This window comes from Hyla sarda, chromosome 7, assembly GCF_029499605.1.
Source record: "Hyla sarda isolate aHylSar1 chromosome 7, aHylSar1.hap1, whole genome shotgun sequence".
NCBI classification, from domain to species: Eukaryota; Metazoa; Chordata; class Amphibia; order Anura; family Hylidae; genus Hyla; species Hyla sarda.
This window is the reverse complement of record NC_079195.1, coordinates 225,120,274-225,137,064: the sequence shown is the minus strand read 5'-3', so window position 1 is coordinate 225,137,064 and position 16,791 is coordinate 225,120,274. Positions and strand designations below refer to the sequence as shown.

Below are 16,791 nucleotides of genomic sequence, written 5' to 3'. Positions count from 1 at the left end.
AATCCCTTTTAGGGGTGAACAGCTGGGATTAGAATAACCCCAATCCCAGCCATAAGAATGGGGTGAGGGCTGAATATGAAGAATACAGCGAGTAATGATGCATCCTGTCACATGACCGTACACTGGAGGATGGGAAGAGGTTAAAAGGAGAAGTCCAAGGTATGGACCAGTGTTTCCCAACCAGGGCGCCTCCAGCTGTTGCCAAACTACAACTCCCAGCATGCCAGGAGAGCAAAAGGCTAGGCGTTGTAGTTTTTCAACAGCTGGAGCCACTCTTGTTGAAAAACACTGCTCTCTATAGCAGAGATCTCCAGTCGGATTCTTCAGTTGTTGCATAACCACAAGTCCCAGCAGGCTGGGAGTTGTAGTTTTGCAACAGCTGGAGGCACCCTGGTTGGGAAACACTGGTTTGGACATATACCCCCCGATATAGTCCAGACCTGTATTCTTACTATGCACATTCTGCCATGGTCTGTATCGGGGCTTTGGACCTTGCACCAACGTGAAGGGTGTCAAAATACCTTTAAAGGCTTTAAAGGGTTATTCCGCTGCTCAGTGTTTGGAATAAACTGTTCCAAACGCTGCAGTCGGCAGCTTGTGACGTCATCACCCCGCCCCCTCGTGACATCATGCCCCGCCCCCTCAATGCAAGTCTATGGGAGGGGGCGTGACAGCCGTCACGCCCCCTCCCATAGACTTGCATTGAGGGGGTGGGGCGTGACATCATGAGGGGGGAGGGACAATGACATCACAAGCACGCTGCGCCAGCGCTCGGAACAGTTTGTTCCCAACGCTGAGCAGCGGAATAACCCTTTAAGGGGTCATGACGTGACAACAGCTCTGAGCACAGCGCTTGCCACCCCCAGCCCTCTGATTTGGACCCCGCAGTATGATCTCTATATGTAGTTACCATGTAATCCCTCACCTTGTACTCGAAGCAGGAGACGCAGAGATAAAGCAGGTCAAGCAGACGGTTCAGCTGCAGGATGGACAGGTCCGTGAACCATTTCTGCAGCACAATCTCATCCGCGTTCTTCAACACCCAGAGGAGGGAAATCAGAAGACTGCGGCTGGATTCCGCGGAGAACGTTGAATGCTGCCGCGAGGGCTTAAAAAAATAAATAAATAAAATAAAGAACAAAATCCATTAAAATGGTAAAGAAAAAAACAAGAACATTAATCCTCAGATTAATCATGTAAGATTTATACCTGTGAGTTCAGTAAAAAGCTGCTTGGTCTGGTAAGCTGCGGAACGGACGTCCCAGCGATGGCCATGGCCACGGTCTGACTGATCATGTTCCCACCTTCCCCATCGTCCTCTCCGCTAGCGCAGTTGGGTCTCCCGCGCTGGTTGAGAGATTCTGTCCAAGTAAAAAAGAAATTTGCAATATAATTTCAAGTCACCAACAGGAAAATATACGGGGGAGATAATAGATCTCTAAATCTGCAAACCGGCTGCTTTCCTATACTCCTGCAGCCACCACTAGGGGGAGCTCACTGCATACAGATTTAAATAGGTACTAAGCTCAATAATAAATGTGCATGTACAGTGGGGATCAAAAGTTTGGGCACCCCAGATAAAAATTTGTATTAATGTGCATAAAGAAGCCAAGGAAAGATGGAAAAATCTCTAAGAGGCATCAAATTACAGATTAGACATTCTTATGTCAAGTTAGATTTTATTTCCATCATTCACACTTTCAAAATAACAGAAAACAAAAAAATGGCGTCTGCAAAATTTGGACACCCTGCAGAGTTAATATCTTGTACTGCCCCCTTTGGCAAGTATCACAGCTTGTAAACGCTTTTTGTAGCCAGCCAAAAGTCTTTCAATTCTTGTTTAACCCCTTAAGGACCAAGGACGTACCGGTACGTCCTTGGTCCTGCTCTTCTGATATAACGCGGGGTTACACAGTAACCCCGCGTCATATCATGGCGGGTCCGGCGTCATAGTGAAGCCGGGACCCGCCTCTAATAGCGCGCGGCGCCGATCGCGGCGCCGCGCGCTATTAACCCTTTAGCCGCGCGCTCAAAGCTGAGCCGCGCGGCTAAAAGTGAAAGTGAAAGTTCCCGGCTAGCTCAGTCGGGCTGTTCGGGATAGCCGCGGCTAATCGCGGCATCCCGAACAGCTGACAGGACAGCGGGAGGGCCCCTTCCTGCCTCCTCGCTGTCCGATCGCCGAATGACTGCTCAGTGCCTGAGATCCAGGCATGAGCAGTCATGCGGCAGAATCGCTGATCACTGGTTTCTTATGAGAAACCAGTGATCAACATAGAAGATCAGTGTGTGCAGTGTTATAGGTCCCTATGGGACCTATAACACTGCACAAAAAAAGTGAAAAAAAAAAGTGAATAAAAATCATTTAACTCCTCCCCTATTAAAAGTTTGAATCACCCCCCTTTTCCAATAAAAAAAAAAACACAGTGTAAATAAAAATTAAAATAAACATATGTGGTATCACCGCGTGCGGAAATGTCCGAATTATAAAAATATATCATTAATTAAACCGCTCGGTCAATGGCGTGCGCGCAAAAAAATTCCAAAGTCCAAAATAGTGCATTTTTGGTCACTTTTTATATCATTTAAAAATGAATAAAAAGTGATCAATAAGTCCTATCAATGCAAAAATGGTACCGTTAAAAACTTCAGATCACGGCGCAAAAAATGAGCCCTCATACCGCCCCATACACGGAAAAATAAAAAAGTTATAGGGGTCAAAAGATGACAATTTTAAACGTATTAATTTTCCTGCATGTAGTTATGATTTTTTCCAGAAGTCCGACAAAATCAAACCTATATAAGTAGGGGATCATTTTAATCATATGGACCTACAGAATACATATCAGGTGTCATTTTTACCGAAAAATGTACTACGTAGAAACGGAAGCCCCCAAAAGTTACAAAACAGCGTTTTTTTTTCAATTTTGTCGCACAATGATTTTTTTTCCCGCTTCACCATAGATTTTTGGGCAAAATGACTGACGTCATTACAAAGTAGAATTGGTGGCGCAAAAAATAAGCCATCATATGGATTTTTAGGTGTAAATTTGAAAGAGTTATGATTTTTTAAAGGCAAGGAGCAAAAAACGAAAATGCAAAAACGGAAAAACCTCCGGTCCTTAAGGGGTTAAGGTATCTTTGCCCATTCTTCTTTACAAAAGTCTTCCAGTTCTTTGAGATTTCTGGGCTGTCTGTCACGCACTGCTCTTTTAAGGTCTATCAATAGATTTTCAATTATGTTGAGGTCAGCAGATTGTGAAGGCCATGGCAAAACCTTCAGTTTACGCCTCTTGATGTAATCCCCCGTGGATTTCGAGGTGTGTTTAGGATCATTATCCATTTGTAGAAGCCATCATCTCTTTAACTTCAGCTTTTTCACAGATGGCATCAAGTTAGCATCCAAAATTTGCTGTAATTTTATTGAATCCATTTTTCCTTCTACTCGTGAGATGTTCCCTGTGCCACTGGCTGCAATACAACACCAAAGCATGATTGATCCACCCCCATGCTTAACAGTTGGACAGAGGTTCTTTTCATTAAATTCTGTTCCCTTTCTTCTCCAAACGTACCTTTGCTCATTGCGGCCAAAAAGTTCAATTTTAACCTCATCGGTCCACAGAACTTGTTTCCAAAATGCATCAGGCTTGTCTATAGTTCATTTGCAAATTTTTGTGGTGAGGACGTAGAAGAGGTTTCCTTCTGATGACTCTTCCATGAAGACCATATTTGTACAAGTATCTCTTTATAGTGGAATAGTGTACTACAACTCCAGTGTCTGCCAGATCTTTCTGGAGGGATTGTGCAGTCAAACATGGGTTTTGAATTGTTTTTCTCACAATCCTGCAAGCTGTTCTGTGATATTTTTTTGGGTCTTCCAGATCTTGCTTTAACTTCCACTGTTCCTGATGACTGCCATTTCTTAATTACATTCCCAACAGAGGATATTGACATCTGAAAATGTTTTGCTATCTTCTTATAGCCTTCTCCAGCTTTGTGAGCATCAACTATTTTCAGTTTCAGATTTCTAGACAACTGCTTAGAAGAACCCATGGTGCTGATTGTTGGGGCAAGGTCAGATGAGTCTGGGCATTTAAAACTTTGAGATTGACATCACCTGGTCTTCCCAGATGATGATTTAGAACAATCCATGACACTGTCAGGTCTCAGCTTTGCAAAGGGGGCAGTGCATGCTATAAATTCTGCAGGGTGCCCAAACTTTTGCAGACGCCATTTTTTTGTTTTCTGTTATTTTGAAATTGTAAAGGATGGAAATAAAATCTAACTTTTGTTGACATATTATAAGAATGTGTAATCTGTAATTTGATGCCTTTTGGAGATTTTTCCATCTTTCCTTGGCTTCTTTATGCACAGTAATACAAATTTTATGGCAAGACAAGACGCTTCGTATTATGCTATTTAACTTCTTTACTGAAACTCAGCAGCCAATAAGTATTGTAAGTATTAACAGAAAAAAGACTTTTTTTATAATATAACAAAGGGTATGTGAACATGCAACCTAGGGTGCAACCTAGTATGAGGTCCCGTGCCATCAGCCAATCATACTGCATCACAGATAATAAAGATGACCAACACACAGGTATCTCCCTTCTTCTTTGCTGCTCAGCAGAGTGACTAGATAAGTATAACTTTCTCTCACAAAAATTTACTCATTTAATGGTCATTTATTTATTCTCATTAATTAACTATTAATAAATTGTCCTTTCCTCTATTATTCACACCTTTATCCCCTACATTTACCCCTTCTGTATAAAATTTTGTATATATACTTCCACTACGGTTCTTTATCCTTCATTCAGCATATTCTGCTCGTTATTCCCGGTTTTACCCGATTATTCCGGTATCCGTTACCTCTCCGTACCCCTCTTATCCCTTCACCTTGTTCCTGTCTCTCTCTTCAGCGCCACAATCGCCATTGTCCCAACTCGCGCGCTCCTATACTTCTCCGGCGCTTGCGCAAGTCTCGCGAGACGTGCTGACAGAGAGGTCGTCCTCTGTCTAACGTCCTCGGGATTTCGTCATTCTCCTCAGAGTGACGGAACCCGAAGGACGCATAATTCTCCTCACAAATCTCCTCACAAATTTTCTCTTCACAAAAGTTCATTCATGTATCCTTTTCTTTTAAAAAATAATAATTTACTTCATTTCTTAACTTATACTGCCACCCGGTGGCTGTTTTCGGTATATATTTCTTTATATATTTCTTCATTTATTTCATTTCAGTGAATTCTTTCATATATCTTTAATTAATTATTTTGTAATTAATTTAATTATTTGTGTATAAGTATTATTCCTTAATTTTATTCCTTCAGATACCCTTTTTGTGTCCCTATCCACTTATCATTTCAGAATGTCTGAGGAAAATAAAAATGTATCCACTGAAAATGTCCTTCCAGAAAATTTGCAATCTCTGGTGGACGCTTCTATTGCCAAGTCCATTAATACAGCGGTACAATCCGCAGTCCCTGCCCTGCAGGGCTCTATTAATAAATCAGTATGTCTGGCCATAGCCCGCTCTAATTCAACCAATGTGGGTTCTTTACCTCCCCTAACTCCTTCGGACCAATTCTGGTCCCCAGAAGAGTCAGTGTCCCAATTGGCTAAGGGACTTAAGGGGCCAGGTAAGGCAAAGTCCAAGAGACGCCATTCTAATGACGGCCCTTACTCCTCTAAACAAAATAAAAATACCTCAGGAGTACGCCAAGATTCATTACATTCTCAAACTATAGAATCTACCCATTATTCTAACTCTAGTGGTTCTAAACCACAAGATTTACCCTCAACCCGTGAGGAAGCTCAATCCAATAGGGTTAAGAAATCAGGCTTCAGGGCCAAACCAAACTCCTTCAGGGTATCCTCCTCCGATGAGTCGGCTGACTCTGACATTGAGGACATTGAGGAGATACTATATGTTTCGGAGGACAGTGATCCCAATCATGACGACCCTGGCAGTCAGGAAGAAACTAAGTTAACTGAGTCGGGTGACGCATATTTTGACCCAGCATTGATATGTCATCCACGTTCTGGGGAATGGCTTCCAAAAGCAAAGGTAGCCGAATTTATTTCATTGTGGGCCAATAAACCACTTGAGAAACCATCACGTAATAAATTAAAGGCAGAATGTCCCAGACCAACTCTGCCAAATAATGCCTCTCATACCCCGGAACTAGATCCACTCATTGCTAAATTTCTGTTTAAAACAGGTAACAATCCCAAAAAGGGAGTGGATAGAAGATTCAAGTCCTGTCAGGACAAGTTAATGGATCTATTGGGTCCTCTGACAAAAATTCTAAATTTGGCAGAAGAGGCATCTACTTCTGATACGACGGTGGATCCCGAAACCCTTAAAGGGTGGGCCCAAAGGGCCATATGTATTTTTGGGAATGCTAACGCTTCCCTCTCCAACGAGCGTAAGCGCTCCATCCTATTAAAAATAGATCCCCAACTAACCAATTTGGCCACGGTAGAACCACCAAATCCTACCAAAGGCATGCTTTTGGTGATGATTTTATTAAAGAGCTAAATAAATATGTCGGCCTATTCTCATCCCTGAATAAGGCCCAAGTATCATTGAAGAAAGTTTTTTCCCAACGGGTTTTTGGGAAGGCCGGAAGAGGTCGGGGCCGCTTTTCCGGCCGTTCATCCCAAAATCAATATCACAGAGGCTCCTACTCCCATATATCACAATCCTCAGGCCACTCCTCCGCCCCCCCTCCCCCCTTCTTCCCATACAGGGGCAGACCATGGAGGGCCAGAGGTCACAGAGGAATCCCTCGTTCAAGACCTCCCACAGGTAAGCCTACCTCAGTCTTCTTCCCAAAATATTCCGCTGGGGGGAAGACTCCTGTATTTTTCCCACAATTGGACTACGATTACGTCCGACTCCTGGATCCTAAACACGGTCCAGGGCTATCAAATAGAATTTGTCTCTCCACCAATACAAACCCACTTACCACATCCGATTCACTTCTCTCAAACAGACAAAACTCTTATAGATCAAGAAATCAGAGAATTATTTGCCAAACAGGCAATTATTCCGGTTCCATTCCAATCACCAGGTTTTATCAGCAATCTTTTTCTGGTGAAAAAGAAAGATGGAGGTCACAGACCAGTGATCAACTTGAAACTCTTGAACAATCTAGTTATCTATCGCCAATTCAAAATGGAGGGCATACATCTACTAAGAGACATCCTATTGCAAAAGGATTGGCTTGTAAAAATAGACTTAAAAGAGGCATATCTCACTGTTCCAATTCATCCTTCCTCTCAGATGTTCCTACAATTTCTTTGGGAAAACCAAAAATGGCAGTTTACTTGCCTTCCTTTCGGCCTATCATCAGCCTCTTGGTGCTTTACAAAACTACTGAAACCAGTAGTAGCTTCTCTCAGAAGTCGAGGAGTTCGTCTTATCATCTATCTAGACGACATTCTCCTTATGGCCCAATCAAAAGAGTTACTTTTGCTCCACTTGAACTGGACCCTATCTCTTCTTATTCATCTAGGTTTTCTGATAAACTACAAGAAATCAATCCTAGTCCCTTCTCAGAACCTAGAGTTTTTAGGCTTCATGATCAACACTCAGTTGACCACTCTAAGTCTTCCTTCAAGGAGATTAAAAACCATTCGGAAGGAGATCAAACAAATTCTCCGCAAAGATATAATTTCTTTGAGAACGATTGCTCGGATTGTAGGCCTCTTATCAGCCTCAATTCAGGCCATTTTCCCAGCTCCCCTTCACTACAGGGCTCTTCAACGTTTAAAGATTCGTCATTTAACCCCTTAAGGACATAGGGCGTATCCATACGCCCCCGTTTCCAAGTCCTTAAGGACCAAGGGCGTATGGATACGCCCTGAGCATTTCCGGCCCCCACTGCTAGCCGGAGGGGAGCCGGAGCCGGATGCCTGCTGAAATCGTTCAGCAGGCATCCCGGCATATCGCCCAGGGGGGTCATTATGTCCCCCCATGTCGGCGATTGCCGCAGATCGCTGGACAATTCAGTCCAGCGATCTGCGGCAGATTCCGGGTCAATCGGGTCTCCAGTGACCCGATGACCCGGAATTACTGGCTGATCGGGGCCGTCAGAGACGGCCCCGAACAGCCATTACCAGCAGGGGTGAGGTGGCACTGGTGCCACCTCACGATCGCCCTGATTCGTCGGCCGGATTACCGGCCGACCAATCAGGGCGCCTGCTGCGGGTGTCACTCCCGCAACCCGCTCCGCCCCTCTTCCGGAGGACGTGAGCGGGTGCGGGAAGACGACCCCCGGTGCTGGGGACCCCGATCCCCGGCGTCCCTGTTGGGATCGGGGCCCCAGGAGCGACGACGGCGGCGGCGGCGGGACTGACCTGTGCGGCGATCAGCAGCAGCAGGAGGTGAGTGACAGCCTCCTGCTGTTGCTTAGCAACAGCTCCCAGCATGCAACAAGGGCATGCTGGGAGCTGTAGTTATGCAACAGCAGGAGGCAGACCACCACAACTCCCAGCATGCCCTTATGGGCATGCTGGGACTTGTAGTTTTGCAACAGCTGAAGGCACATTCTTTCTATGTAAAAGTGTACCTTCAGCTGTTGTGTAACTACAACTCCCAGCTTGCACAATCAGCTAAAGTGCATGCTGGGAGTTGTAGTGGTGCATCTGGTGGTTGCATAACTACAACTCCCAGCATGCCCGTTGGCTGTCGGTGACTGCTGAGAGTTGTAGTTTTGCAACAGCTGAAGGCACACTGAGTTAAGTAGTAAACCAGTGTGTCTCCAGCTGTTGCATAACTACAATCCCCAGCATCCCCAGCCAATGTAGTATGCCTCCGACTTTTGCATAACTACAAGACCCAGCATGCTCTTCCGCTGTCCGTACATGCTGGGGGTTGTAGCTTTTGCAACAGCTGAAGGCATACTGGTTGCAAAACACTGAGTTTGTTACCAAACTCGGTGTTTCACAACCTGTGTGTCTCCAGCTGTTGCAAAACTACAACTCCCAGCATGCACTGATAGACCGTACATGCTTGGAGTTGTAGTTTTGCAACAGCTGGATGTTTCTCCCCCCCCCCCCCCCCCCCAATGTGAATGTACAGGGTACACTCACATGGGCGGAGGATTACAGTAAGTATCCGGCTGCAAGTTTGAGCTGCGGCAAATTTTCTGTCGCAGCTCAAACTGCCAGCGAGAAACGACTGTGAACCCCTGCCCGTGCGACTGTACCCTAAAAACACTACACTACACTACACTAACACAAAATATAATAAAAAGTAAAAAACACTACATATACACATACCCCTACACAGCCCCCCTCCCCAATAAAAATGAAAAACGTCTGGTACGTCACTGTTTCCAAAACGGAGCCTCCAGCGGTTGCAAAACTACAACTCCCAGCATGCACTGATAGACCGTACATGCTTGGAGTTGTAGTTTTGCAACAGCTGGATGTTCCCCCCTCCCCAATGTGAACGTACAGGGTACACTCACATGGGCGGAGGATTACAGTAAGTATCCGGCTGCAAGTTTGAGCTGCGTCAAATTTTCTGCCGCAGCTCAAACTGCCAACGAGAAACTACTGTGAACCCCCCGCCCGTGTGACTGTACCCTAAAAACACTACACTACACTAACACACAATAAAATAAAAAGTAAAAAACACTACATATACACAGCCCCCCTCCCCTCCCCAATAAAAATGAAAAACGTCTGGTACGCCACTGTTTCCAGAACGGAGCCTCCAGCTGTTGCAAAACAATTACTCCCAGTATTGCCAGATAGCCACTGACTGTCCAGGCATGCTGGGAGTTTTACAACAGCTGGAGGCCCCCTGTTTGGGAATCACTGGCGTAGAATACCCCTATGTCCACCCCTATGCAATCCCTAATTTAGGCCTCAAATGCGCATGGCGCTCTCACTTTGGAGCCCTGTCGTATTTCAAGGCAACAGTTTAGGGTCACATATAGGGTATCGCCGTACTCGGGAGAAATTGGGCTTCAAATTTTGTGGGGTATTTTCTGCTATTACCCTTTTTAAAAATGTAAAATTTTTGGGAAAACAAGCATTTTAGGTAAAAAAAAAAATTTTTTTTTACATATACAAAAGTCATGAAACACCTGTGGGGTATAAAGGTTCACTCAACCCCTTGTTACGTTCCCCGAGGGGTCTAGTTTCCAAAATGGTATGCCATGTGTTTTTTTTTTGCTGTCCTGGCACCATAGGGGCTTCCGAAATGCGGCATGCCCCCAGAGCAAAATTTGCTTTCAAAAAGCCAAACGTGACTCCTTCTCTTCTGAGACCTGTAGTGCGCCAGCAGAGCACTTTTCAACCCCATATGGGGTGTTTTCTGAATCGGGAGAAATTGGGCTTCAAATTTTGGGGGGTGTTTTCTGCTATTACCCTTTTTAAAAATGTAAAAATTTTGGGAAACCAAGCATTTTAGGTAAAAAAAAGTAAAAAATGTTCACATATGCAAAAGTCGTGAAACACCTGTAGGGTATTAAGGTTCACATTATCCCTTGTTACGTTCCCCGAGGGGTCTAGTTTCCAAAATGGTATGCCATGTGTTTTTTTTTTTGCTGTTCTGGCACCATAGGGGCTTCCTAAATGCGGCATGCCCCCAGAGCAAAATTTGCTTTCAAAAAGCCAAATGTGACTCCTTCTCTTCTGAGACCTGTAGTGCGCCAGCAGAGCACTTTTCACCCCCATATGGGGTGTTTTCTGAATCGGGAGAAATTGGGCTTCAAATTTTGGGGGGTATTTCCTGCTATTACCCTTTTTAAAAATGTTAAAATTTTGGGAAACCAAGCATATTAGGTAAAAAATAAAAAATTTTTTTACATATGCAAAAGTCGTGAAACACCTGTAGGGTATTAAGATTCACATTACCCCTTGTTACTTTCCCCGAGGGGTCTAGTTTCCAAAATGGTATGCCATGTGTTTTTTTTTTGCTGTTCTGGCACCATAGGGGCTTCCTAAATGCGGCATGCCCCCAGAGCAAAATTTGCTTTCAAAAAGCCAAATGTGACTCCTTCTCTTCTGAGACCTGTAGTGCGCCAGCAGAGCAATTTTCACCCCCATATGGGGTGTTTTCTGAATCGGGAGAAATTGGGTTTCAAATTTTGGGGGGTATTTTCTGCTATTACACTTTTTAAAAATGTAAAATTTTTGGAAAACCAAGCATTTTAGGTAAAAAAAATAAAAAAATTTTTACATATGCAAAAGTCGTGAAACACCTGTGGGGTATTAAGGTTCACTTTACCCCTTGTTACGTTCCCTGAGGGGTCTAGTTTCCAAAATGGTATGCCATGTGTGTTTTTTTGCTGTTCTGGCACCATAGGGGCTTCCTAAAGGTGACATGCCCCCCCAAAAACCATTTGACGCTCCTTCCCTTCTGAGCCCTCTACTGCGCCCGCCGAACAATTAACATAGACATATGAGGTATGTGCTTACTCGAGAGAAATTGGGTTTCAATTACAAGTAAAAATTTTCTCCTTTTTACCCCTTGCAAAAATTCAAAAATTGGGTCTACAAGAACATGCGAGTGTAAAAAATGAAGATTTTGAATTTTCTCCTTCACTTTGCTGCTATTCCTGTGAAACACCTAAAGGGTTAATACACTTACTGAATGTCATTTTGAATACTTTGGGGGGTGTAGTTTTTATAATGGGGTCTTTTATGGGGCATTTCTAATATGAAGGCCCTTCAAATCCACTTCAAACCTGAACTGGTCCATGAAAAATAGCGAGTTTGAAAATTTTGTGAAAAATTTCAAAATTGCTGCTGAACTTTGAAGCCCTCTGGTGTCTTCCAAAAGTAAAAACTCATAAATTTTATGATGCAAACATAAAGTAGACATATTGTATATGTGAACCCAAAAAAAAAATATTTTGAATATCCATTTTCCTTACAAGCAGAGAGCTTCAAAGTTAGAAAAATGCAAAATTTTCATTTTTTTCATCAAATTTTGGGATTTTTCACCAAGAAAGGATGCAAGTTACCATAAAATTTTACCACTAAGTTAAAGTAGAATATGTCACGAAAAAACAATCTCGGAATCAGAATGATAACTAAAAGCATTCCAGAGTTATTAATGTTTAAAGTGACAGTGGTCAGAATTGCAAAAAACGCTCCGGTCCTTAAGGTGAAAAAGGGCTCGGTCCTTAAGGGGTTAAGGGAAGGTCTCGGTTACTCCAACGAAATTCCCCTATCTCCAGAAGCCAGAGAAGAACTCCTCTGGTGGCTCACTCACATAGAGTCCTGGAATGGAAAAGCAATTTTCCATCCGAATCCGGACATCATTATAGAATCCGATGCGAGTCTTTCCGGATGGGGAGCTCGCTGCGGTTCTCTCTCCACTGGAGGGAAATGGTCCCAGACAGAATCTCAACTACACATAAATTGCCTGGAACTTCTAGCAGGATTTTTTGCTTTGAAGAGTTTTGCAAAAAATTCCTCCCATTGTTGTATCCTCCTTCGTATGGACAACATTTCTGCTGTCCAATACATCAACCACCTGGGAGGTACGAATTCCAAAATTCTTGCAGACTTTGCCAAAGATTTTTGGCATTTCTGTTTGGACAAAAACATCATTCTGAAAGCAGAATACTTACCAGGGATTTCCAATGCAGTAGCGGATTGGTATTCACGCTATCTCACGGACTCCAGCGATTGGAAACTTCTTATTCCGATCTTTCAATCAATCAATTCTTTATGGGGTCCTCTTCACATAGATCTCTTTGCTTCCCGTTTGAATACCCAGTTACCTCTGTTTTTCAGTTGGCGTCCAGATCCAGAAGCTCTAGGGGTGGACGCCTTCCTGCAATCCTGGCCTCAGAAAACCCTGTATGCTTTTCCTCCATTCAATCTAATTCCACGAGTTCTTTTTCAAACCTCGATCCAGAAAGCCACGCTAGTTCTTGTAACGCCACTCTGGCCAACTCAATCGTGGTTTCCCCAAATCTTACACCTGCTCATAGACCTTCCCCGTCTCCTTCTTTCCTCTCACGATCTCCTCTTAGATCCTCAAGGGAACTACCACCCTCTGATTTTATCGGGCCATCTACCTCTGGTGGCTTGGATGATTTCGGGTCGCCAAGATCTGACTTCCAGCTTTCAAAATCAACTCAAGACATCCTTTCAGATGCATGGGCCCGGGTACCAAGTCAGCTTACGGATCAGCCTGGAGACTTTGGTCTCATTGGTGCGATCAACGACACTTGGATCCCTTACGAACATCTATATCCCATATCTTAAATTTCTTATCAGAATCATTCGATGCTGGTAAAGCCTACAGAACAATTAATCTCTATCGCTCAGCAATCTCCTCTAAACACCTTCCTATAGATTCCATCCCTGTGGGTAGACACCCTTTAGTTTGCCAACTTCTAAAAGGTATACGTTTTCGTAGGCCTCCTCTTCCTAAATATAATTCTACTTGGAATGTAACAGTCGTGCTTGATATGTTTATTTCCTGGGATGATAATGATAATTTATCATTAAAATTCCTATCCCTTAAACTCACTACCCTTTTATGCCTAATCTCCGTCAAAAGGGTTTCTGATGTTAAATCATTAGATATATCTCGCAGACAGTTTACACCTCAAGGTGTTGTTTTCTCGGTATATCGGCGTACTAAAACAAATCTCCATTCTGTTTTTTACCCTTCGTTTCCGGATAACGAAAAACTTTGTGTTGTACGTTGTCTTCATTCTTATGAATCCCGAACTGAATCTCTTCGGAGTCCATCTTCCTCCCAACTATTAATCTCCTTTTGTAAACCTCACGCTCCAGTCTCCTCCCCCACTCTTGCTAGATGGGTTAAACAAACCATGCACCTTGCTGGTATTGACATTTCCAAATTTACAGCTCATTCTACCAGAAGTGCAGTCTCCACCAAACTTTTCCAATCCGGCGCTTCTCTTTCAGATTTATTGAAAGCAGCCAATTGGTCCTCTGATTCTACTTTCAAAACCTTCTACTTTAGACCTGAATCTCATGTTTCTATGTTATTATTGTGATAAGATTCATTGTTTATTACTTTTATGTTTATTTCGATTAAGCTTTGAACTAGCATAATATGAAGCGTCTTGTCTTGCCATAAAATTGAGAATTTTCCTATCTTAAGTGACGGAAAATTGGGATTTTATTAAAGACAAGACGCGAGTATTATCCCTCCCTAAACCCATCCCTATAACATGTCCTATATCTCTAATCTTCCAACAGCTCCACAATAGGATCCAATCACCGTTGGACACCAACTTTGACGTCACCTCATGGGACCTGCATTCATTTGACTTCCATTTCTCCCTGCATTATCTTCGTGATCAACTTCCTGTACCTTCTATCACCTTGATGATTGTTGCAAAGAAGAAGGGAGATACCTGTGTGTTGGTCATCTTTATTATCTGTGATGCAGTATGATTGGCTGATGGCACGGGACCTCATACTAGGTTGCACCCTAGGTTGCATGTTCACATACCCTTTGTTATATTATAAAAAAGTCTTTTTTCTGTTAATACTTACAATACTTATTGGCTGCTGAGTTTCAGTAAAGAAGTTAAATAGCATAATACTCGCGTCTTGTCTTTAATAAAATCCCAATTTTCCGTCACTTAAGATAGGAAAATTCTCAATTTTTACCTGGGGTGCCCAAACTTTTGATCCCCACTGTATGTATGCTTAAATTGTACCTGTCGCTTTTCTATCCTGTGCTAGAGACATGTAAAAAGTTCAGGTCCTTACCGATCGCTAGAACAAGAGGGAGAGAAGCGCGCGGCTGAGCACTACTCTCCCCGCTTTTTGTGGCGGCCCAGAGCTGGATGAGAATGCACTTAGGGCGATTTTCTCTTGGTTTCAGTGACCATGCCCATTTAAAAAACTGAATTTTATGATTTAATACTATGACTATGCAGGGGATTTGGAGAAAGGAGTCCCTGCACTCACCAAAACTTCATAGCAGTTTTATTTCATATCCTCAGTTAAACAGGACGCGTTTCGGCAGCCTTCCTCAGCAAAGGAAGGCTCAAGGCGGAAACGCGTCCTGTTTGACTGAGGATATGAAATAAAACTACTATTTTGCTTGAAGTTTTTCCATTAATTTATCCACGTGCACGACTGACCGCAGAAGTGCCGACCTTCATCTACCTTATGCATGGGATTTGTCACAGTGTATAAGTTTTAACCACTATGGAATTATTAGGAAAGTACCCGGCATTGCCCAATTTTGAAACCTAAAACCTTGTTAAAGAAGAAAAGCAATGCTCTTCAGGACACTGGGAAAGCTAGGTGGCACACATACTGCAAGCCACACAGCTTTTCCAGTCTCCAGATGCCCGAGTAAAGTTAGGCTGCTCGTCCACCCTGTACTCCTCATTGCAGCAGTGTACGCCCACCCCGTCCCCTCTCCCTGTCCCCACACTAACTATTCTCTGCACTTGCCTGCTGGATAGTTATATCATACTTTACCATGACATTGGTCTGGCGGCAGAATACTCTGGCCCAAGAGTAACGCAATTAGGAGATGTACCGCAAGTCCTATAGACATAGACTTGCATGGGACTTCTGGAATATCTCCTTATTGCATCACTCACAAGATGTGGAGATTGTCCAGGAGTTTTAAACATCCTGTCACCGGACAATGTCATGGTAAAGTATGATTCAACTGTCCAGGCTCTACTGTTTAACTCTTGGGACACTCCATAATTTTTTTAAATTTTATAAATGACATAAGATTTTTTTTTTACCAAGGTTAACCGAAATATCTCCAGCTGTTTGAAAGTTGTGCTCGGACATGCATACACAAATATGTTAAGTTTTATATATATATATATATATATATATATATATATATCTATATATATATATATATATCTATATGTATATATCTATATGTCTATATCTATATATATATATCTATATGTCTATATCTATATATATATATCTATATGTATATATCTATATATATACATATCTATTATATATATATATGTCTATATCTATATATATATATATGGCAGTGTTTCCCAACAAGGGTGCCTCCAGTTGTTGCAAAACGATAACCGAAGGCTGTCCGGGCAAGCTGGGAGCTGTCGTTTTGCAACAGCTGGAGGCACCCTGGATGGGAAACACTGATATATGGATTATTCAACACAAAAATCTGGACTGCTTTCTGCTGAAACAGCTTAAAATCCGACTAGCAGACAGGATACCCGTGCTGTTCACATGTAACTACAAACTATAGGATGAGGCTCTTGGGAACATGTGTCAATGACCTCCCATAGTACCTGTAAAATCGTACAGCTGTGGGACAGTCTCCATGACGATGCCGATCAGGGGAAGGTAAAGCATGGCCACTCGGGCTTTTACCTCGGGATCAGCGTAGCGAGGATCAGAGTCGTGGGTAGATAGCAGGTTGTGTACCATATTGATCACCTTCTTATGCAATCCAAATAACCTGAGGGGAGTTTTGTAAGCGCGATTAGCTATCACCCGCAGAGCAAACATCTCTGTCTAAGTAAGCACTACAGAATATTTATGTAACGCCATGTTCCAAGTTAACCTCAAAATGTAAAGGCAAGGGGCACAGAGCCAGATATCTGCTGGACTATGCTAGGTCATACCACTAAAAGGGGAGTTGTCTCATGATGACCCTATAAGTCAGTGTTTCCCCACCAGGGTGCCTCCAGCTGTTGCAAAACTACAACTCCCAGCATGCCCGGACAGCCTTTGGCTATCCGGGCATGCTGGGAGTTGTAGTTTTGCAACAGCTGGAGGCACCCTGGTTGGGAAACACTGCTATAAGTT

The 16,791-nt window shown here is 43.2% G+C and overlaps 1 protein-coding gene across 17 annotated transcripts in view; it reads right to left on the bottom strand.

The window, feature by feature from the left end:
- The window catches only part of DOCK7 (dedicator of cytokinesis 7), a 211,460-nt gene that overhangs the window by 60,778 nt on the left and 133,891 nt on the right, over window positions 1-16,791 (bottom strand). For all 17 annotated transcript variants that reach the window (XM_056532871.1, XM_056532874.1, XM_056532880.1 and 14 more), the window contains 3 exons: window positions 16,272-16,441; window positions 1,210-1,361; window positions 926-1,108 (listed from right to left, as the gene is read on the bottom strand). In XM_056532871.1, the coding sequence (XP_056388846.1) occupies window positions 926-1,108; window positions 1,210-1,361; window positions 16,272-16,441 (505 nt within the window). The remainder of the gene's footprint in view (window positions 1-925; window positions 1,109-1,209; window positions 1,362-16,271; window positions 16,442-16,791) is intronic.